Source organism: Thermobia domestica, chromosome 8 (genome assembly GCF_964235325.1).
Source record: "Thermobia domestica chromosome 8, izTheDome1.hap1.1, whole genome shotgun sequence".
Classification (NCBI taxonomy): Eukaryota; Metazoa; Arthropoda; class Insecta; order Zygentoma; family Lepismatidae; genus Thermobia; species Thermobia domestica.
The window spans coordinates 235,710,959-235,735,242 of record NC_137461.1 but is presented as its reverse complement, the minus strand read 5'-3'; the positions used below and the strand labels follow the sequence as shown (position 1 = coordinate 235,735,242).

General features: G+C 37.3%; 1 protein-coding gene across 4 annotated transcripts in view; it reads left to right on the top strand.

Annotated features, from left to right (window-relative positions):
- Nucleotides 1-7,221: 7,221 nt before the first annotated feature.
- Ac78C (adenylyl cyclase 78C) overlaps nt 7,222-24,284 on the top strand; it is a 636,268-nt gene continuing 619,205 nt past the window's right edge. For all 4 annotated transcript variants that reach the window (XR_014132796.1, XM_081769540.1, XM_081769538.1 and 1 more), the window contains exon 1: nt 7,222-8,237. Coding sequence is in view for 2 of the 4 variants with exons in the window: in XM_081769540.1 (XP_081625666.1) it covers nt 8,197-8,237 (41 nt within the window). In the remaining 2 variants the exon portion in view is untranslated. The remainder of the gene's footprint in view (nt 8,238-24,284) is intronic.

Genomic DNA, 24,284 nt, shown 5'->3' with positions numbered 1-24,284 from the left:
TTTTTCTAATATTATACAACAATGCATCAGTTAACATACAAAAGTTGCCAACAATGAAATTAAAATAACTTCTCAAAGGGGATCTGTCAGCAGAAACTCTAATGAGAGAATGGATACCACAGTTAAATCATGTGTGGGAGTAGAGGAAACTTTTTTAGTTACTAACTTTATTCAGAACAAATGTTTCCATGTCATACATGACAAAACATATAAGAACTGTGGTTGTGAACTGGAGCATGTGAAGAAATAGATACAACACTGGAAGGAAAAGGAACAATTTGAGCTTCTGCACCTCGAGGAACCTTCTTAGGAATTTCAGGGAATCGACTTCAATTTTAGAGGGCAAGTCAAAATGATGGACCCGATCAAATACTTGTATCCCCAGAATATTTTTTGTGCATACATATCTAGTTGTCTGATATTTTTATATATCTACATGCATACGAAACATATACACACATTATATAAATGTGTGTGTGTGTGTGTTAGTGTATTTTTAATATGTTAATTAATAATAAGTAACCTTCAGAACTTTCATTCATTAAGAAATTAAGTAATTACAATAATTTCAAACATATGTAGTAGCCAAACTATATTTTGAATTTTAAGTACAAACATTAAACATATTCTTCATTTGCATGGATTAATATTGAGAAATTCGCAAAGGAGGCTCTTTCTGAATTTCCGTTACATTTCACAAAATATTTCTACCCTGAAAGAACTGAATTAAAATGTTATTTGTGTAGTCACATACAGAACAAAATTACTTAAAGTTTACAATTATTATTGGAAATTAACGAAATAAATACACAATCAAATCGATCACGTTTTACTGGATAGAAGAAGACAATCTAGCATAACTGATGTTTGCTTGTTTAGAAGAGCTGACTGTGACACTGGTCACTACTTCGTAGCAGCGATAACAAGAGCCATATTGTCATTGAATAAAGGAAATATTCAATGTCTAAAAACGGAGAGGTTTAATTTAAATAAACTAGAGGAAAGCCAGCTGAGAGGGGAATACCTGATTGAAGTTTCGGTTTTAGAAAATTCGGAGTGAGCTAGTGTTGAGAATACTTGGGTTGAAATCAGAGATAGCATTACAATGTCAGCAAAAGAAAATTAGGACACGCGGAAATTCGTAGGAACAAACCATGGCTCGACCAAGAATGCACTAAACTATCAGAGAAGAGAAAACAAGCAAGATTGCGTTGGATACAAACTCCAAACGAAATAACTACACAAAATTTCATAGACAGCAGGCAGGAAACTCCCAAAACTTTTAGAGCAATGAAACGCGATTTTTTGAAAGCTAAAATTAAGGAACTTGAAGATAATAGTAAAAGAAAAACATTCCGGACATGCATAAGGACATCAACGAATTTAGAAAAGACTACCAAAAAAATGGTAGCTTATATATTAAAGAAACCAACGGAACAGTTCTCACTGATACAGATAGAATCTTAAATAGATGGAAAGATTTCTTTGAGGATATGCTTAACACGCAGCCAAAAACTAACGCGAAAGAGAAATACACACCGCAGAACCGTATATTCCAGAACCTAACTGAATAGAAGTAGCAATCGCTGTAAAGAGATTGAAGAAACATAAATCTCCGGGTGTAGACGAAATCCCGTTTGAGTTACTTTTAGCTGGAATTAAAACTGTGGAACAAGACACAGAAACTCATTCTCCTTATCTAGAACAAGGAGGAACTGTCAAAGACTGAAAAGAATCAATCATTGTTCCAATTCATAAGAAAGGCCATAAAGTGGATTGTAATAATTATCGAGGCATTACTCTTGTGTCAACACTCTATAAAATCCTGTCAAACATTATATTAGCAAGATTGATTCCATACGCAGAAGAAATTATTGGAGATTATCAGTGTGGATTTAGACGAAATCAACAAACTATCGACCAGATATTTACCATTCGACAGATACTCGAAAAGAAATGCGAATACAACACCCCGGTACATCTGATTTCAGAAAGGTTTAAGATTCTATTAGGAGAGAAACATTGTACAACATTCTCGCAGAATTTCGAATACCCGAAAAGCTAGTTAGATTAATTAAGATGTGTTTAAATGAATCCCAAAGTAAAATCCGGGTAGGAAATTTCTTGTCCACGAGCTTTCACGTCGAGGATGGCCTGAAACAAGGATATGCGTTTTGGCCATTATTATTCAACTTTGTCCTGGATTACGCTATAAGGAAAATCAATGATAGCAGTCAGGGCCTAGAGCTGAATGGTATTCATCAGGTTATGGCGTATGCTGGACGATAGGAAAACAATAGAAAGAAATGTAGGAGTATTATTAAACTCTTGCAGGGAGATGGGTTAAGAAGTAAATGCGGAGAAAACTAAATACATGGAAGTATGTCGAGACCGTAATGCTGCAAATTATCGATGCATTAAAATATTAAATAATACTTTTGATAAAATGGATACTTTCAAATATATATATATATATATATAAAATTAACAGACAAAAATCATATTCTCGAAGAAATTAAATGTCGACTAAAATCGTGGAATTCGTCTTATTACTTAGTTCAAAGTCTTTTGTAGTTGTGATTCTTATCGAGGAATTTGAAATAAAATAAATAACACGATAATCATGCCTGTTGTTCTGCATGGTTGCGAAACATAGTCGCTTACTCTAAGGGAAGAACGTAAATTGAAAGTATTTGATAATAAGATCCTGAGACGAATATTCGGGCCCAAGAGAAACGGGAATGGAGAATGGTTGAAACTTCATAACGAGGAACTACATAATTTATCCCGTACACCGAACATTCTTAGGATAGTCAAATCTAGAAGGCTGAGGTAGGTAGGTCATATAGCCAGAATGAAAGAAAGTAGGAACGCTTTCAAAGCTCTAACTGGAATCCCAATCGGAAAACGACCATTAGGTAGACCTATTCACAGATGGGAGGAATATATTAAGACGGATCTCGCAGAAATAGGAATACAAAGTAGAAACTCTGGGTCCAGTTGGCTAAAGATAGAAGTCAATGGAGAGCTTTTGTGAAGGCGGCATTGACCCTCTGCGTTCCGTAGGCCATAGCGTTAGTTTAGATATTAATGCTGTCACCCATTTCGAACATTTTAAAAGAACATAGTTTCTAATGTATTGAAATTTCATTTCTTGTCGATAGTATGAAACTTTGTAAATAGTTGTAAATTTCCATAACTGTTCTCCAACCAAAAGTAGTTTTTGTTAAGTTTAACAGAAAGTCCAAAATAAGCCTCTTGCAAGCAGCTTGATAAAAATTCAGCGTAACATAACAACAAAAGCTGCTTCTCTTATATGTAAAAAAAAAAAAAAAGGAAAATCTTGGTAAGGTGAATGTAGGGGCGCCGAATTCTACTTTGCCCCGGGCGCCAAAATCTCTAACCATGGCTCTGAATCACCAATTCATTTGATGTTCGCTACTGACTCTTAGCAGTAGAAAGTGGAAACACTGCGTGTAAACTAAACTTTGAAAGTTAATCTTTCGAAGCTCATGTTTTACAATAACATACGTTTATTAGATTTCAGCAAATCATTTCTGAAATCGGGTCCATCATTTAGACTTGCCCTGTATTTTTTTCTTATACACGATGGGTCTCAACGCTCTTTATTTTCGTGTTGTTCCGCTGTAAGGATTTGTAAGCTATCGTATCCTATATTGCAGTCACTTCCAACTCTGGATTATCTGTGATGTTACAATTTACAGCTACTGGTATTCTCAGTAAACCGCACAGAGAAAGCAAGGAGCACATATTTGGTGTTGGAAACTGTTTTATTAGAGTTTATTAAAGAGTCCCTTTTTAGCACTGAGGCTAAATGAGACGTGGACCTGCAATTTAAGGTGGAATACGAATCACCGTTCAAATTTTTTAATGCTCTTCAACTGGCAATCGAATCCAGAATCCAAGTATAAGCTCCATCAAGACTATATAATTAGCATTTCCATCTTTGCGGGGTTCGATTCCCGCCGGGCGCTTATGTAGTTCGGATTTCACGTTAAGCTTCATGTCTCATATAGCCTATCTGCTGAAAGGAACGTTAACCTTGAATCCAATCGGATTCCACGTTAAGTTGTAGGTTCATGTCTCATATAGTCTCTCTGCTGAAAGAGACGTTAACTTTGAGTCCAATGAACCAGGGGATCGTCACTAAACGCTCACGTGCTGGCCACTAGTACGGCGGGTAGAGATCTTTGGAAACTAGTGATGACAGGCAAATAAGAATATCGGTGACATAGTCAATGGTTTTGCAGTTACTCTATTCGTGGATCTATGATTACTAATATACTGACAACATTTGTTTTATTGCACTCTCTACAACGACCCTTCTCCGTCTGTGCTCCAGTCGCAAAACCATGCTTCTACGTCATTCATCGACCAGTAGGAAATTACTACTTCATCATTTCATAGATTGTTGTCTTATGTTTGAATATAATATTAACATAATATAATGTAATATTGAGAAATGCAATTAGTAAAAGTGAACAATATACATACCAACCAAACAACTTTATTATTATTATTATTATTATTATTATTATTATTATTATTATTATTATTATTATTATTATTATTATTATTATTATTATTATTATTATTATTATTATTATTATTATTATTATTATTATTAGGGGCCGCGGTGGCTCAGTGGTAGAGCGTTCACATCTGGTGCTTGGGGTCCCGGGTTCGATCCCAACCCCTGCCAAGTGAACTTTGTGGTGGACAAACACCGTGTGAATGTTTTTTTCGGGGTTCTCCCGTTTCCTCTCACTTTCTTCATTCCACCATTTCATTCATTACTCATAATCACCGTCTCCTTTAGCCTAACCTGCATAATCGTGGGACGTAAAATTCAAAGATTTCGTTTCATTTATTATTATTATTATTTTAGTTGCACGTCCCGCATTTCTGCCATTTAGGCTAAAGAAGACGCTGAGAAATGAACCACCATCACAGATATCCTGCCATAATTGAGGAGTTTGATGTAATAAAGGGCGTAAGCGAGTTTACGCCCTTTTTACATCAAACGCATTTGTGGCTTTTACCATGCTTGATTAGCCTAATGGTAACATTTCAATTCAATATTGGAATAAAATGCTGTATAATACTTCCGTGGCGAAGTCGAAATAACACGCGCTTAATAATCCTACAGTTCGTGGTTCGCGCCCACACCAGGATACTTCTTTTGTACACTGTTTTTTACACTCGCCTTAATGTAAATAAATCACGCATATAGGCGATTTAACATATTTTGGGGGCATAATTTTGTGGTTGATTACTGTTTTGTCGCGTCTGTGCTGCTGGTGGGCCGCCGGTGGTGTAATTTTCAAAACGGAAGTGGGCCCACCGCGGATCGTCGCTGCGGGGCCTCCAATGTCTGGCGAGATGTCGCTAGTTACCCATCGGTGATCCACCGGCGCTTACGGCATGGGGTATGAAACTGCATTAATATGCCCATAGATTAGTTGTACGGTGTTTTGTTAATATTAGATATCTACTGAAATATGATATAGGCTACTGAAATTTCCGAGCGCTTCCTATTGATATCTTGAATCTTTCCGTTGACAATGTTGGTTGATAGGTACACAGACCATCATACGAGATCAATCCTCAAGTATAGCCTGTTACCCACCATACCATTTCTCCCTAAGACAGCTGGATTATAAGACCATGATACCGATCCCGGCATTTTTTTCGGAAGGGGGGGGTTGTGGTGTTGGTCATTAAAGTTTCTTTTCCCTGTCGTTCCTTTTCAGTAATGAAGTTACAAGGGTCATCCAGAAAATCAATTTAGTTACACAAAATGAAAAACATAATATTTATTGCTAAAATTACAATTCTGTTACATACCTGAAGCTCTCTTCACTCCTTTACATAACTATCACCTTCTAACATGGGAATTCTGAAGCTCGTGAACAAATAAGACAAATGAAGGAAGCTTTAGGTACGTAATAAAATTGTCATTTCCAATAAATATTATGTTTTACATTTTGTATAACTAGGGTTGCCAGACGTCCCAGTTTTCAATGAAAGAATTCAGTCTTGAAAAAGGCTTTCGGAACGCTTGTTTGTCCCAGTTTTTGTTCTACAGATTGAAAAAAAAAATCAACTCACAAGAACTAGTATGTCTCGTAAAAACGGAAGGTAGTATTTCTGCCTCAGATAATGACGCAACAAAGGAAAATGTTTCTCTTCAATCATAAATGCGAGAGTGTGTCGTAATTTGTGCAATATTTAGGACCTGTTAAACGCAAAAAATCGGAATTCGGAATAAGGAATGCCAGGCAGCTCTTCTTATTTTACCTTTTCATATTCTTTCTACAGCCCTTGTAGGGCTTCGTTTGTGTTAATTGTGTTTAGAATGAACTGGAAAATTGTGAGTAGTAACCTGGAAAAGACAGCTAATTAATTGATTCTGCCCAAATGAGTACGAACCGTGACCTTGTATTGATCTTATATTTGTGTCCCGGTTTTTCGTTTACAAAATCTGGCATCCCTATGTATAACTAAACAGTCTTTATTTTTGGATGACCCTCGTATATGAGAAAGAGATCTACAGTTTAAGATGCAATTCTAGCTGACATAATGTTTCATGTCTCTTACCAGCAGGTTGTCCAAAACTTCTCCCGAAAGATTGCCTGGAGGTATTGTCCACTGGAAATCGAAGCCGAGTCCTCGTTCATCACCTTGTTATGCTGTTTAATATATTATTATACCCATAGAGATTAAATTCTGAAACGGTGTACCTAATAATCATTGCATTTAATAGTACTAAAAGCTAGAATGTTAAAGACACAAGGTGAACGCATGCGTGAATATAAATGTATGTTATCGGCAGAAAACTTGGAAGGAGGAAGGAATAAATAAATTTTAAATACGGGTAAATGCTAACAATGATGAGATTTCAATGTGTTTACAACGAAAACATAGACACGCACTCCCGACAAAAGAGCGGGAGACTATATCCGGCCGGTGAAGGTGGAGAATTTGCATTTTGCATGAAAAATAAAAGGAACACATTTTGCATATTTTGTTAAAAAAAAAAAAAGCGTTGCGCTGAACAAATGGGTTCCACCTTTAATTCTTTTGTCCCATCAGCAGCGTCTCACCTTCGAACCTCATGGCGGTAGTGACAAAAATTGACGTATTACTATGGCAACACTGACTACGAATATATGTGTGCATAAAACACTGCACTTGCTTACTACAGCAGCCGCTTGGCGGAGAGGGGAGACGTTTCAAAGGTAAAGGTCTTGTATTCTTGAGTTAAAATGCGTTCCATGTCTTCTGCGTGTGAAATTATTTAACTCCCGCTCTCTGGCAGTGACGCAATTTCTTGAGGACATAAAGAAAAAAAAATTAAAAGGAAGGGGAGCCATTTCATGTATGTACTTACAGGGACAGGTGGACAGCCCCCCTTCACCCGCCATGTGCGTGAGATATGATTAACGAATTAACTTCTTCCGTTGTGCTTTGCACACACACAATCACATACACACGTGGACTGTAGCGTTGTGCTAAAACGGAAGAACTACAGTGATTTTTATAGAGTGGGAAGCAGACTGCAATGTCCCTCCCCTCTCTTTCCTACTGACGAGAGGTATTGTTTTGCATTCCTTCCTGTTCAATCGGCGCTTTCGTATGAACTCTTCGAAGGTCTTTTCTGTCTCTTACAACAGCATTGCTTACTTTCTGAAGGAGGCAGAATTTTCACGAACGCTCGTCGCGGGAAGTTGTGTGCTGCTAGAGCCTATAACGAACACCTCACGAGACGGAACACCAAACCCAGAGAGATGAAAAATGACTTCGCACAACTCACGTGGTGAACATAATTCTGTTGCCGCGGCGACTAACTGAACCAGACAACTCAGAACCGAACACCGGACAACAACTAGCGAGCGCGTTTTCTGAATTCTTTTCTCCCGTCGTGTTGTTTGTTTGTTTATTTATTTGTTCTGCAATATTACTTTTATGATTGTGCATGTGTGTCTTGTGTTTGTTCAGTGCTAGTGTGATAATAATATATGGCTTACATACTCGTGTGTATTTTACATGAAAATGTCAGTGGATAAGAAATGACGGTGACACGGTGTCCGTAACAACAATCTGCCAAATTATAGATTCTTCTTTTGTTTTTTTTTAAAAAAAGAAAATTGTGCAAAGTGCAAATAATTCAAAATGGAATTAGACGAACCAGAGGAACAGGACGAATTTTTAGGGTGAGTGAAAACAAATTATTTTGTTTCTCCTACACTTTTGTTGCTGTTGTTGTTTGTTCATTGTGGTTTAAAAATATAATCAAATATTTGAGCTTTGTAGGCCTATTAGTTAAATCCCAAGCAAGTTTATGTTTACTATGAATTTATTTTAGTTTTCCAGTCAACAAGTTTGCGTTAGAGGACACAATTTCATAGTTTTAAATGATATTCCAAGAACAACATATACTAGCGATGGAAACTACAAGACTTTAAAGTATCATTAGGTAAAATGGGCCAATATGATCAAAGAAATTGTATTCTGCAATTGCATATGCGGAGAACCCAGTTAATTTGGAAGATCTGATCCCCAAATGTGGCTTCCCCCCTCCCTCAGTTTCCTTAGATTGTAAGTAGCTGTACTGGGTCAATGTCGAAGGTAAGCCTTGATGGGCCATAGACCACCCAAAATTATACAGATTTATCCTTAACGAACTTAAAACTTCGACTATGTTTATATTAACATGATCGCAACATGTCCATGTGGCTTGTACCCAACATGGCTATGCAAAACTATATGTTATGACACAAATCAAATGTTAAGATAGAAGAAAAGACAAATTGAGGAAAACTGTTCTTAACGGCTTAGAGGGAACTTAAGTTCTGGACCCAGCTTTTTAAATATAATATTGTTACTGAGAACGGTAACAGCGATGCAGTCAGTCGTAAGATATCTGAATAATTGACTTCATGAGTGTACAATCGCACTCAGAGAACTTGCGTTTAAAGTAGGGATGGGCAAAACCGGTTTTTATAAAAACCGAAGACCGGTTTCTACAAAAACCGAAATCCGAAAAACCGACATTTCGGTTTTCTCCAAAACCGATTCGGTTTTTCACCGAAACCGGTTTCGGTTTTCTTCAAAACCGGTTCGGTTTTCTTCAAAACCGGTTCGGTTTTCTTCAAAACCGGTTTCGGTTTTCTCCAAAACTGGTTTCGGTGAAAACTTTTCGAAAACACATAAGACTATTTCTGTGGAAATGGATTCGGTTTCCGGAGAACAACGAAACACCATTCTGGTCAGAAATAGAACAAATTTAAAAAAAAAACCGGAATCGGTTTTGAAGAAAATCGAAACCGGATCTGGTGAAAAACCGAAACCGGGTTTGAAGAAAACCGAAACCGGTTTTGGAGAAAACCGAAACCGGTTTTGGTAAAAACCGAACCGGTTTTGGAGACAACCGAAACCGGTTTTTCTAAAAACCGAAAAACCGGTTTTTGTGCCCACCACTAGTTTAAAGCCTCAGTCGCCTATATTAAAATAATAAATTACAATAAAGTTTCGTGTTCCTTCCTGGCTAAACGGCTAGCGTACCCGTTTTGGTTTGATTCCCGGCGGGAGCTCATGTAGTTCGGATTCCACGTTAATTAGTAGGTCCACGTCTCATATAGCCTCGCTGCTGAAAGGAACGTTAAAATCAACACAACAATAAAGCCTACGGCTCAGGAGCGTCATTTCAGATTTTGCCTGGGGGGGCAAGACCCCTTGATATAAGTAAAATTTCGCGTTTTTCACTGATTTACTACTATTCTATTGATAAAATCTATATACGTCTCAAACTCAGGGGGCAAATGCCCCTCCCTGCTCCCCTAAATGACGCCCCTGCTACGGCTACGATATCAAATCAGGGGTTACAAAGGTTATACAGTATGTATAGTGAATGAATACTTCATGCACAAGTGGGCTACCCAACCTCCCCCCTTCAAATACTTGGTCGCAATCCCCCAAATTTACCATTTTCTCCTTTAAAAAAAGAATTGTTTGGCACAACATCTATCTTTAAGTTTTACGTCCCACAGTTATGCAGGCTAGGCTAAAAGAGACTGTGATGATGAGAAATGAATGAAAGGGTGGAGTGAAGAAAGTGGTAGGAAACGGGAGAATCCTAGGAAATCTACCCACATGGTGTTTTGCTTAGTAACTTTTATTTAATTTTGGATTTTTTCTTTCAGAAAAATATAAGTATTAGGCCTATATAATTAAAGTTCTATTGTTCTTCCCTTTACCAAATATTAGGAGCCATTTGGGTGGGATATCCCAAGTGTGTCTGGTGTTGGCAAAAACTACACTGTTTATAATTTTGTCTTCATAACATTCCCCATATCGTTATTTAAAAAGGAAAAAAAAAATTCGGGATTAATGTTTTCTCCGTGTAGCTGAGTGCGTTTAACTTAAACATCAATTTTGTCTCAAGGAACTACAATGTGTAATTTTACACACAGAAGACACGAGCGTGACAATCTCGATGCAAGCCATCCTTTTAGCTTGTTTGATGATTAAAAAAAAAAAAAAAAAAAATCTTTATTACAATATATTTAAGAGCAGCTGGGCAAATATAATCAGATGGCTTTGAGAATTTTACGCTGGATTTTTTTTTTTTTTTTTTTTAGTTTGAATTAACAACAGATACGTTCCATTTGTTTGGTAGGTTTATTCAAACTATGCAGTAATTGTATTCAAATTGTACAATAGTAGATCTATTCGAATTGTATATTAGAAGATTTGTTCGAATTTTACAGAGCTCCTTCCTAGCTAAGCGGTTAGCTTAGGCGCCTTTGGCGTGGAAGACCCTAGTTTGATTTCCGGCGGGAGGTCATGTGGTTCGGATTCCACGTTAATCAGTAGCCTCCCTTCTCGTATAACCTCGCTGCTGAAAGGGACGTTAAGCCCAAAATCAACTCAACTCATTTGTTCGAATTTTAAAGTAAATCTGTATGATTTGAAGTGTTGTAAATTTGTTTGACTTTTAAAGTAGGTATGTTCGAATTTTACAACTAAACTTTTCCAGTAGATCTGTTAGAAGTTTACCTTAATAAATTTGTTCGTCTTTTAAAATGTATCTACTTAAAATTTTACAGTGAGTTAGCAGTAGTTCGCGACATAGTAGGCCTATGTTCCGTTTGTATGTGAAGTATTCCATATAAGCGTAATATTGTCAACGCCTGTACAGTAAATTTTGAGACAGAATGACAAAAGAGATAGCTATTTTTCTAACAACTTTCTGAGTTATGGAATGTGCTGAAAACAGTTAAATTCTGTAAACTTTCGTCTACAGCACTGTTTACTCATCAAGGGCCAGAGAATTTAACTTGCGCCAGCAGAGAAGGTTTTAGTTTCTGTCATTTGTCATTACATATCATTCTATAGTCCTACATGTTATATTAATGTTACTATTTCTTTTCTTCGTTATATTATCTAAAATTACGGTCATTATAGCTATAAAATCTGTAGATTATGTGTATTCGGGGCAAGGTGTTTATTATTTATTTACTACACTGCTGGTTGTGAAGTTCAGGAAAGACCAAAAAAAAAAAAAAAAATTCCATTGATGTTATCAGATCTAGAAATCCAAACAGGAAAGTCTTAATATACTTCACTATGTTCAACATTTTTATTACTTTTATCTATATTGTAAGCAGACAGGAAGGAAAAGAAAATATGCGTAAATGTTTATCTTTGTTTCGATAAAATTTTACCTTATCTCGTGTCGTTAATTGAAAATGTCTTTTGAAGGGATGGAATTCTATGGCTTAGGAATTCCGAAGCAAAAGGTTCGTAATTGGAACCTATGTGACAAACCAATCCCGACAGGGGTTGCCATCACCGACGATTCTATACTTTGTATGGATAAGTCACATAGTTGGGACACTTGCAACGAAAATGGAAGATTTGAAATGCTACATTTTCGGCTTCAGACAATGCGTCTGCTAGACAAGGAAAAGAATTAGAATGTTGTGTGTTTTACGTTAGTATCAAGTAAATGCGTTTCCTTACATTTCTTATCTTCGATCCATTTATTTCGAATTTTAAAGAAAAATCGTGATTTTTCTCTTTGATTATATATTTATAGGTCAATGCGAAATATAACCATTGTAACTTCCATATACTGTACTTCTCTGGAGCCCTCTTCTGTGATGCGACCGGTCCCGGGTTTGATTCCTGGTAGGGACACTCGGTCGAAAAAGTGTAAAAGTTTTTTTTCTAGGCCAGCCATTCTGAGTGTGGCTTTCCTCATTTCTACCAGGCAAATGCCAGGTTGGTACCTAACATACAGTTTCTAGGCCTCTTCCTTCCTCCATTAATTTTTTTTTAAAATCATTTCCTTGGATAGTGTCATCCCTCATATGTGACGGTTTAAAATGACTATATATGCCGAAAGCCCAGAAATCTAATTTCTAATTCTCTGGAGCCCGCCGGAAGTATTGGTGGAATTACGTCGTACTTGGCCTATCCACTATCCTGTCATTTTTTTTTTTTTTTTTTTTTTTTTTTTTGTTTCTAGCGGCATCTTTCCCACTGACGTCCCAACTAAAATTCTATACACGCAACCAAGGGTGCCCATTAGGGAGAAAAGGTGGGGCGCTAGCCCCTAGAAGAAATTGTACTTCGAAATATCGAAAACTCAATTGAATTTTTAGAATAGCTACAGCAAAATTTGAAACTATATTTGAAATGTAGCTTATATCCCCCCCCCCGGGAAATCACAACATGGGCGTCCTTGCACGCAACGCATATTTCCCAAGCGTCTAGAGCTTAGTCGGTAAAGATGTTTACTTACCAACTAGACAATCTGGGTGGCTAGCGAGAAGTCTTCCTCGTTTGCTCAAATGTAGGTCAGGGTCAGAGTCGATCCCGTCTCTGTAAATGAGTACCTGAGTGCTAAATTCGGCCATAATGTGACTGACTACATCAGGTCCTTATGCGTCGAAATCTAGAAAATGTGATGCCTTTGCATCTAACCACCTCTTGGGTCTTCTTTGACTTGTCTCTAATCGGGGGGAGGAAGGATTTACTTCAATTTCCCTTATTAAGAACTACAAAAGAAATTTCTAGTTTTACGTTTTACGTTTACTCCCTTTAGGGTAAAGAAGATGGGCGATTAAGAGGCCTCATCACAGCGAAATTAAAATACCGTTAATTTTACAGTAATTATGTGATATCTTCAAATAGATAAAAGATAATCGAAAAGTGGAATAAGAGCTCACTGGACAATGCCGATTTCTTTTACATGAGATACCGTTATCACAACTCACTTACTGCTTTCGATTTCCAGCCATTGACAAAAATCGGCATTTATTTTCTCGTTTCTAAATGGCTGCAAATAGAAAACTAGTAGTAGGAGGATCGTGATAACGGTACCTCATGCAAAATAATAATGTCCAAGGCGCCCTTGTTCCACATTTCGATTATCTTCTATCTATTTGAAGATATCACATAATTGCTGTAAAATTAGCGGTATTTTAATTTCGCAATGATTAGGCTTTTTAATGAAACTGAATGATTATGTAAATTCGTGAAATGAGGATCTGGAAGAAAACAGGAAAACCACGAGCTCAATGTTCTCCATTATAAACACGCGTAACCATGAATCGAATTAGGGATTCCTCCCACCAAAGTTGAGTACTTTATCACTAAGCCACCTTTCATCTAGGCCCCTACTTTTTTTTTTTTTTTTTTTTTTTTGGAAAATATGTTTACTTGTAAGAAGGCAATTTACGAAGGTTTTGTTGTGAAAGTAATCGCAATAATAATAATATGTAATAGTATTTAACATAGGATCAGACAGTAACTTTCAAGATGACTGCTAGTGTACTTACCCTATATGAAAAAATAAAAGCTTTTAAACATCTTTTAAATAATATTTTAAAGACGAAGTATCTTAATACGTCTACAGGGTAAAGTTTTTAGTCTCCACATAATTTAAATACTTTTGTATACTTTTTTCTACAGGGTGCGGCACGTAAAACCGGCCCGTCGTAATATTCTGGTATATTGTGTTTTTGGCAATAATCTACCTTCCTACCAAGAGATGGCGTGTCGAGGTCGGGTCGACTTACGTGACCTGCAGCAGCCACGTGCAGCCGCAGCCAGTGAAACTTGTCGAAACCAGTTGAGAAAAAGGCCTCGTTGTGTTAAGCCGGGTGAGTGTCAGTGTGTGATAATGCCGTATTCGATACCCGAGCGTGTTGCCATTGTTGAAGGGTTCATTCTCACTGGATCTTTTGTGAAAACAAAGAATTTGTTTCGGGAGAAATTTCCAGGACGTTCTGTGCCAGCAAAAAGCACCATTCAGGAATTGATTGAAAAATGGCGGCGTACAGGATCGGTTCAAAATGCTCCCAGGAACAGACGACCATCTGTCTGCACACCTGAATTAAAGATGCAGGTGGAGGAGATAATGACAAGAAGTCCTCGAAAGTCAACCAGGAGATTGAGTCAACAGGTTCATGCGAGTGAGAGAAGTTGCAGACGTGTTTTAAGGGGACTGAAGTTAAAACCGTACCGGATAAGTGTTGTGCAAGAACTGAAGGAGTCTGACCTGCAGAAGAGGGTGCATTTTTGTTCATGGCTGTTGAGCAAAGTTGCCAGTGGTTTCTTGGATCCACTAATGCTCATCATGAGTGACGAGGCGTGTTCCACCTGTCTGGGTACGTAAATTCCCAAAACAACTGGTATTGGTCGACAGAAAATCCACACGCAATCCACCAGGTACCCTTTCATGATGAGAAGATTGGTGTTTGGTGTGCCATTTCCGCCACACGCGTTATTGGGCCCATATTCTTTGAGACGACAGTGAACAGTGACGTGTATATGGGAATCCTGGAGGAGTTTTATACACACTTGACCGAAGAGGAGCGTCAGTTATGTTACTTTCAGCAGGACGGTGCAACATGCCACACATCAGCTGTATCATTGTCCCTTGTGCATGAGATGTTTACACCAGAGAGGACAATCAGCAAAGGCTTGTGGCCTCCTCGGTCACCAGACTTGTCCACGTGTGACTTTTACTTATGGGGACTGTTAAAGGGAAGAGTATACGAAACAAATCCACACACAATTGAAGAACTCAAGACCAGGATCCAGGATGTCACCAATAGCATTACAACACATGAATCTCCTCAATCGTGTTCACATGTGTGTGGAGGTGGGCGAAGGACACTTTCAGCACCTGTTGTGAAGGCTGCTGTGAAGGTGAGTAGTCATATTCAATACATTACATTTCATTTATGTGTTGTAGTTAATCATATTCAATACATTACATTTCATTTTATGTGTTCACTTTACGGGCCGGTTTTACGTGCCGCACCCTGTAGCATCGAAACGAATAACTTTGTGTGGCAGTTTTTCTGGTGTTTTTTCTTTTTCCTCTTCATATCACAGCAATAATCTACAGTAATGAAACAAAATGACAAATCCACTGTGTCTATTGACTTACTGGTTTTCTATTGCAGTAACCTGTAAAGTAATGCAAAAAAGGACACTCATTTCTTCCACCTTCCAGCAGTCCCTTCATTCAATAACAACACGTAAAGACAACAGCGACTGTAGAAAATAAGTGCAGTAACTGATCAGATACTGTATGAATCTAAAGTGAAGGATTTTTTTTTTTCTTTTAGTCGCACGAGCTGTTTGGGCTATTCACTCTTTATACGCCCAATGTTAAATGAAAATATAACGTTGCCATTTATCTGGGGCTGGGGAGGGAAGGACGGGACAGGAAGTGGACAAATTTTACAAGAAGATATTTTGCAGAATGAGGGCATGTTTGAAATGGAGGCTGGCCATCGACACGTTAGCATAACAGACAGTAATTGCATGCACTCATGTTGTGGAACCATGTAAATGGCAACGTTTCATTTTCTTTTAACATTGGGCGCATAAAGAGTGTATAGCCAAACGGCTCGTCCGATAAAAAAAAAAATAAATAAATAAATAAATAAATAAAAAAAACTTTAGATTGAAAACATTATACACTATTTGAAGATGGTTTCCCCACTTACATTTTGTTGTAGCTCTGATAATAACAGAGTTACCCTGTCAGGGAACTTTTGAGACACATGTATATTATAATACAATATAGATAATTAAATTGCATTTTTAGTTTAGAGTCCCTTTCAGCAGCGAGGCTATACGCGACTATAGCTTAACGTTGGATCCGACCCACATGAGCTCCCCCGCAACATATAGAGTAGATAGCAATCAATATCAGTGTCGTCTCGGAACAGCATTCGAGTCCTTTCTTTTGTGAATATAAATGCTTTGTTACATCTTCCTCTTGGGGTATTTCAAGTAAGATCACACAACATAGTGTTTCATCAACAAAATATTCTTGTCTTGTTCTGTGGTTTAATATTTCAGACATTTGAAGATGGTGAAGTCTTGCTATTTGATCTTTTCACATTCTTTGCATCGTTGGATTTCACAAACTGGTCAAATGTCCACTGTGGATAAACATAAAAGGCTTTATGCAGAGTCGTTTTGACTTATGATTAGCGTCATACTAAAGAGTTATACTAACATATACTTCCTGCAGTAGTCAGGCCCTTAGTATGATGCTAAGCATACGTCAAAACGACTCTGCATAAGGCGGATGATGTTTATCGATTTATGTTGTACCCTCTGCCATGTAAAAACAAACAAAAATTTACCTGTGGCAGATTCTTTATCCTTATTTGTAGCCAGGGCCAGATTAAGGGAGGGATTTAAGGGGGCTACAGCCCCAGGCCTCCAGGTGCACAGGAGCCTCCACTCTGATCAAAATCTCAACTGACTATCTGTAAAGAATCAAGAAGACATAATCATAATCTTAAAATTAAATATGTCCAAAAATTTAAACATATTCCCTTAACTTACCTACTGTACTTTCACAGAAATATATTAGTTGAAGTCAGCAGGGACCACATATTTTTTTCTAGTCCCGGATCTCCAGATGGGTTGATCCAGTCCTGTCTGTATCTCATATTTTCAGACTTCGTGCAGTACTGATACCCTTAAATCCATATAAATAAAAGGCACGGACCGCCATACTAAACTTTATCGCTCCAATTTCTTTAATTGAATCATGTTTTGTTGGAGTTACTACTGAAAAAGAAAATGTTATGAAATACAAACAAACTTATAAGACAGATTGAAAAAAAAAAGAACTTCGTTCGATGAAAATTTACCTCCAAGTGGAATCCGAACCACATGAGCTCCCGTCGGGAATCGAATCCGAGTCTCCCACGCCAAGGGCGCGTACGCTAACAGTTTAACCACGAAAGAGCTCAAGAGCAAAAACAGGTTACATTTGTTCTTCATAAGGCTTTCGGTCCCTTGCACTGTCATCTGCGGAGTGGAAGTCTTGGAGTGAGGAGATCTGGGAGGGGAAACAGTGCAGCCACCACATCCATCATCACAAACGTTGTTAGCTTAGAAAATAATATAAATTAGGAAATTTTAGCGATTGGAAATGTTTCTGTACCCAATGTAAATACGGGACATTGAGGTGTCCCAGGAGATTTTTCGAGACACCGGGAATGGTAGTGAAAAAACGGGACAATCCCATTTTTACGGGACGTTTGGTCACCCTATTCTAGAGGGACTTGTGGGGATCTTTTGGATGAAAGACGCACTTATTCTTGTGGTTCAAGGATCCAGGTTTCGCTTACTTAACTTTGTTCTCTTAAATCTCCAGTGTCACGGGTTCGATTCCTGCTTATGCTTCGATGTTATGTATTGTTCTTCCACAATTTACTTCCTTATCACCATTCAAAGGCAAACATGTAGCCAATTTATTGATCATGGCTATTAAGAGATGAGAATCATTATTCTAATTAGTGTTGTCCGTTAGACGAGGCGAGTCTCGTAAATTCTCTAGAATCCTCAATTTTTGAAGAAACATTTTGCATCTCGTCTTGATTCTCGGAATCTCGTTTTGTAAATGTATATGCAAAATGTAAGCCCTGATATTATCTTTTTATCTAAAAGTTATCGGAATCTTTCTGTGTCAGAAGAGATTTACGAAGGGTGTGGTATACCAGTAATTAAGCCATATTTAGTATTGAACTATATTGTGTAGTGACTTTCGTATCTTTAAACGAACGTTGATAAATGCTCCTCTTTTTATGGTCGTAAATCACATTATCAATTTATAGGTTGTATACTATGAATTATGTAACATTAAAATAGTGCTTGAGATCTAAGACCTTGGTTGAAGTAGTCTTGGGCACGAGACTCGAAAAATATCTTGTCTTGTCTCCAATTTGTATTTCTCGTCTCGTTTTCGACACATGACCAGAAATATCTCGTAAGCAACACTAGTTCTAGTACCATGCTGCCGCATACGTATTTATTGTCTAGTTGAGAAAAGAAGCCAGCAGATAATCATGGACAAAAGAAGGGAAAAACTCAATTGCAAAAGCTCTCACGGGCTTAAGAGTCTTCATCCCGGCGAAATTAAAATACCGCTAATTTTACAGTAATTATGTGATATCTTCAAATAGATAAAATATAATTGAAATATGGAACAAGAGCGCCCTAGACAATATTATTTTGCGTGAGGTACCGTTATCACAAGTCACCTAGTGGCTTTCCGTTTTCAGCTATTTACAAACGCGAAAATAAATGCCGATTTTCAAAATGTCTCGAAATCGAAAGCAGATAAGTGAGCCGTGATAACGGTATCTCATGTAAAATAGTATTGTCTTGGGCGCTCTTGTTCCACATTTCGATTATCTTTTAACTATTTGAAGATATCACATAATTACTGTAAAATTAGCGGTACCGTATTTTAATTTCGCCGGGATGAAGACTCTTAAGCATACCAGCCAGTAGTTTCTTTTTCTTCTTTTTTTTTAATTTTGAGGGATACGTGGTGAACATATCACGAGTTCATGCTCCGTTATTGCTGATGTTTCTTGACCGAATTCTGCTATTTCTTGATTTAAATATTACCTCAAATTACCTCACGAGTAACGATGCTGAATGAACACCGAAAAATTGGTGCCACACGGCGAATTGAACCCGGAATCATGAATACCAAAAGCACGAATACAAAAAATCTCACCATTATGAGTTTTGCATATAGACAGATGCCGGCTATCGCTGCTCGTTGTTAAGCTTTCCTCACTCTTCCTAGAAAGCGTGGCAATTGTTCAGGTGTATGGTGTGTTTATGGTCCTGTTCATTTGCTATTCACAGAGGAGCGTTAGAGTAGCTCACATGTTTCCCACCTGCAAAGTCATTTAAGCGCTGTTGTACGAGAAGTATCCAACAATTATTGTCCCTGACACAGATGAAAATGTATTTTTCCACATAGTTACCCATTACAGAAATACGCTTCATCCACCTATGTTCTAGAGCTGTTACATCTTGTTAAAAGAAAAAAGATCAGTAAAGCTGAAAGAGAACGAGAAACTACAATAAACAACGGGACTAAAACCCTAGAAGGGTTGTGTGCGATCTAGTTCTGTTACTAAAATCTGGAATTCTCTCTCTCTCAGTGGTAGCTTAACACCAAAAATTCTAACTCCTTCGGTAATCAAACCTTGGACCTCGCGCACCAAAAAAAGCAATCAACTGTACCAGTGGTTCTCAACCTAATTCCTATCACGACCCCGTTTTATCATATTCTTTTGCCAGAGGCGCCCTTATGATTTCTGGTTTGTAATAAGCTTCTGTGGGAATTTTAATATACGTATTGCGGAGACCTCACAATATCCATCTAAAAATAGAATCCGTTTCTTGTATATACAGGTTGCAGTAACTTGCCTAAAAACGAATGTATTGGTCAGTTCATTCATCTTCCTCTTATCTTCACAAACGCTATGAAACCCTCTAGCGAACATCTAGGGGTCGCGACCCCCCAGGTTGAGAAACTCTGATCTATACTAAACCTGTTCTCCCATTCAACAAAGTGAAAATTTCAAATTACAATTGAAATTTTGCTTATTTGTTGTTTGTTTGTGAAATATTTGTTAATACGATATAGGGTGGGCCAAAAGTAGGTATACACTCCTGCATTGATCAAGAATAACATTTCAGTTTATGGGTTTATTTGTTTCGGCTCTTCCGAGCTTAAGATGTAAGTAAAATACATTAAGAACAAATAATAAAGAAACTAAGTCTACCTGATGGGTAACAATATGAAATTATATAAAATGCAATGAGCTGATCAGCACAGTACTGTATACCTACTTTTGGGCCACCCTGTAATTATAGATTCAGACTGTTTACTACTCAATATGTATCCTAATGCCTTTTTAACCTTTTTTTAAAAGTTGATTAATTAAATGCAGTGAATCTATCCGCAGGAAATCCTGCCATTTTGTTTTCCGTGACTCTTCTGTTTGTTTAATTCACAAGGGCAGTCCTTGAAAGAGAGGACGCTGTTTTTTTTTTACACACATGACTGGAAATGAAAAGAAAGTAACAGAAAATTAACTTAACAAAGTAACAATATTTTAATTTCAATGTTTACGCAACGGTCTGTTTGTAAAGCAAGAGCGATTTTGTTTTGACATGCATCACTGTTGCCAAAGTTATGTGATTTTAGAGTATATTCTTAATTTTAGTTCAGCATTAAAAATAAATATCCGTTTTACTTTGTTCAAATCCTGATTTTATAGAATTATAAAGATGTCGATATGGTATCAGATACGTGTGATAACCCTATCCCTAAATTCAATCTGTTTTGTTACTGCAAAATCATATAAAGCGTTCCAAGTAGCAAGAGAGAAGTTAACAAAAGCTTATTCCCTCAAAATGTATCGTGAACAATTGGAATAATTGTTCATTTAATTGGAAATCATGTTTTGTAAAGAAAGGAACAACTCTCACAATCTATACACATAGGTTCGAGAACTGACTGCCGGTAATCGGTTTGTTATTACTATCCGGAACACCTCAAATGAATGATAATTTTTCGAGAGTTCAGGTTGCACATAGTAGCCCTGTGCTGAATTTGCCCTTACTATCCGGAACGCCTCTACAGGGTGGCCAGAAAGTCCGTTTACATTCGAACTAAAGGCGTGTAACAATGTAAGATGTTAAGATATTTAAGATTTGAACCTCCCATTCTGAGCATTGATATGGCAACAGTTCTGCTAACGTGAATTGTCTCGTGATTGTCGTGTAACTGCCACATGACTGATCGCTTAAGGGTCTTCACTACAGCGAAATTAAACTATCGCTAATTTTAGAGTTTTTCTGTAATATCTTCAAAACAAATAAAAATATTCGAAAAGCAAAAACGTAGTGAACTAGACAATTCCATTTTGCATGTGGTACCTTTACCACAATTCACCTACCTGCTTTTGGTATGCCGCTATTTACAGAACCCGCAAAAAAAATGCTAAATCTATCTACAGTTGCAAATCGGAAGCAGGTAGATAAGTTGTGATAACGATATCACATGCAAAATCGTATTGTCTAGCTCACTACGTTTCTGCTTTTCGAATATTTTTATTTGTTTTCAACATATTACAGAAAAAAACTAAAATTTGCGGTAGTTTAATTTCGCTGTAGTGAAGACCCTTAAGAATAAGAATAGTCTGTGCGCTGACCGGTTCATTGTCTCCCCTTTCTGTGTATTGTGGACAACAGTGGCAGATACCAGTGACTTCACTTTGGAAGAGCTTTTAATAGCAAGTGTGTAAGTCTATGAACTGAAGCACAACAGCAAAAATATGCCGCAGATGATGGATGGGTTTCGTGAACGATTGGGCCATCACGCCGTCAGACTTTGATTACGTGAGAGAAGAATTTTTTTTTTTTTTTTTTTTGCTTAGGAAGTGTTTTCGATGTCCTTCGTTCTGGTCTTCTATAAACCCGAAATGAAACGTATGCAGAAGTTAGTGCGATATTGATGCGTTAACTCTGCAAGTCGACCAAAAAGAGTTCTACAGAACTTCGAATTGCAAGAAGCACAGGGATGAAATAAGTGCAGCTGTAAAGAGACTTTCTGGTCATCCTGTATATTCTGTATAAACCATAGATTGAAGGAACAGGCCACCATTTAACCGTTTTGCTCGCTTTAGTGACCGATGGCGAGGTTTGGCCACCAAGTTTTCATTATGGGACACTGTATTTCGACAAAGGGATATAACTTTGTCTTACACAATGTTAATATACATTTTGTGATCCAAGGCTAATAAAATATTAGCCTTTGAACTTTATATTCAGTAAGAAGTATTTTCTCAAAGTATAACATTTCTTCTATAATATTACTCTAACCAGTTTATTTTCAACTAATTCCAATATGCTATTCTCCCGTTAAGTTTCGCTAGTGTAACTCTCATTTACTTTTCATTGGATCCTCCTAATTTTCTTCATACATCTTCATGCATGTATTTCGAACGCTTCCCATAGTTTATCGTTCTTTCGCAATGTCCACATTTCTTATCTGTACAGCCAATACTTTACATGAAACATTTAATGAGTTTTTTTTTTCTTATCTTTTCATGATTTCTAATTTAATGTCCGATAAAACATGCTTTTCTTCTTCCTAAAGGCTTCTTTCATAGTTCTTGTTCTTGTTTTTGTTTCTCGTTCACATTTCAGGTGTTCAGGAATTATGTTTCACTAATGTTATCTATTGGTATAGTCAGTTCTAATAGACACTGTCTTCATCTTTTTAATGTTTATTCCACTATCTTTCACGGTTTTGCTTCAATTAAACATTTTAATTTTATTTCATACCCCTCTGTAAGAGCCATGTTATCTGCAAGTCGAGGTTTCCGACCGTCAATCGAAATACAGTCTTCATTATGTAGACTAGTCTTAAACTATTTTCTTCTAAATAGATAATGAAATATGTTGATGGAAGCAAAATATTAATTATCAAAAGTGTATGTGGTTGGAGATGGAGGTATCATGCTGCCAATCCTGAAGCACCGAGGAGACATCATATTGTTGATACGGAAGGGGCATGTGCCTTACAAATTTAATTAAACTCCCCACAATTTAGATATATTTGCTTGGCTCTTTCCTTGGATATATGACAATGAAATGCACATTTATGTGAGCCCTCCCTCCGCATAGTTATGAAGCAATCGGCGTATAATTGTAGGTGTTTTTAGAAAGATAATTTTCTTGAACAGAACTGTACAAGTCACCTCTTCATTTTCGTTTCACGAATAGTTCAAGAAAAGGGGAAGAGGGTAAAATTTATTGACAATTTGTAAGCTCGCTTCAATTACACGGCAACAACACGAATTTGTTCAGTTTGATTCTAATTTATTGGCGTTAAGTTCCATGAAAATAAAGTACATGAGGGAGACGGACGTTCCTCAAATGACTTCTCGCTACAAACTGTTTTGAAAGAAATTCTAAACTTAAACATTTTAGCAGAAGTGGGAGGTAGTACATAAATGAACTCCTCAGCGAGGAAGATGGCGCATATCCTCCTTGTCGATAAAAACCACAAGAAAGTTCATGCAAGTATCACGCTTCTGTCATTAAGTTCTAAGTTTTATGAACAATGAACTTTGGATTTTGATGGGAAGTCATTTCGCTTCTTCTTCTTTGTTTTTTCGTTCTTTCACCTTTCGTGTGAGTCCAGCATTATTTCTTTTTAAATAAAGTTTTGACTACCAATAGCTGCCGTCTCTTTCCCCGTGACTATGGTAAAATTTAGATCTGCTCTTCAAATGCAATTCGTCACAACTTCTGGTGTTGCATAAACTTTTTAGTAAGAGTCAACCAGAACTCCGTGAAAGAAAAGTTTTGCCCTTCTGTTATTTAAGGAACACTGCCTTGTTGTATTGACGTACAGCGGAAAAGCTATTATAGACATTTTCGTGCTGCAGGAAGAAAATTCCTGGTTGAGCTGCACAATTTTCACAAGACTGATACCAAAATATATCAGATGGTTTCCGTTTCAGACAAATGAGATCCGTTTCACAGTGTGGAACTTCGGTAGCCTTCCTAACTATAGTAATATTAAAACCGGATGTTGGATTTTAAAACCGGAGATATACCACTTCCGTTTCAATAGAACAAGAAAAACAAACATGGAACCAAATCTTGGAACATTGAATCCATATATACAGGGTGGATCTTTATCTTGGTACGCTCTTTTAACTTTTAACCTTTAAATACCCATTGACGCAACAGCTGCGTCAAGGCTTTAAACCTCAATACCTCAAGTAGTTTTGATGTCAATGTGTTCCTGAAGGATGAAGCTTTTCGGGGGATATGCATTTCATGTATGTGAGGGTACTACGGCGGACAGGGTTGGGTAATGTTCGTGT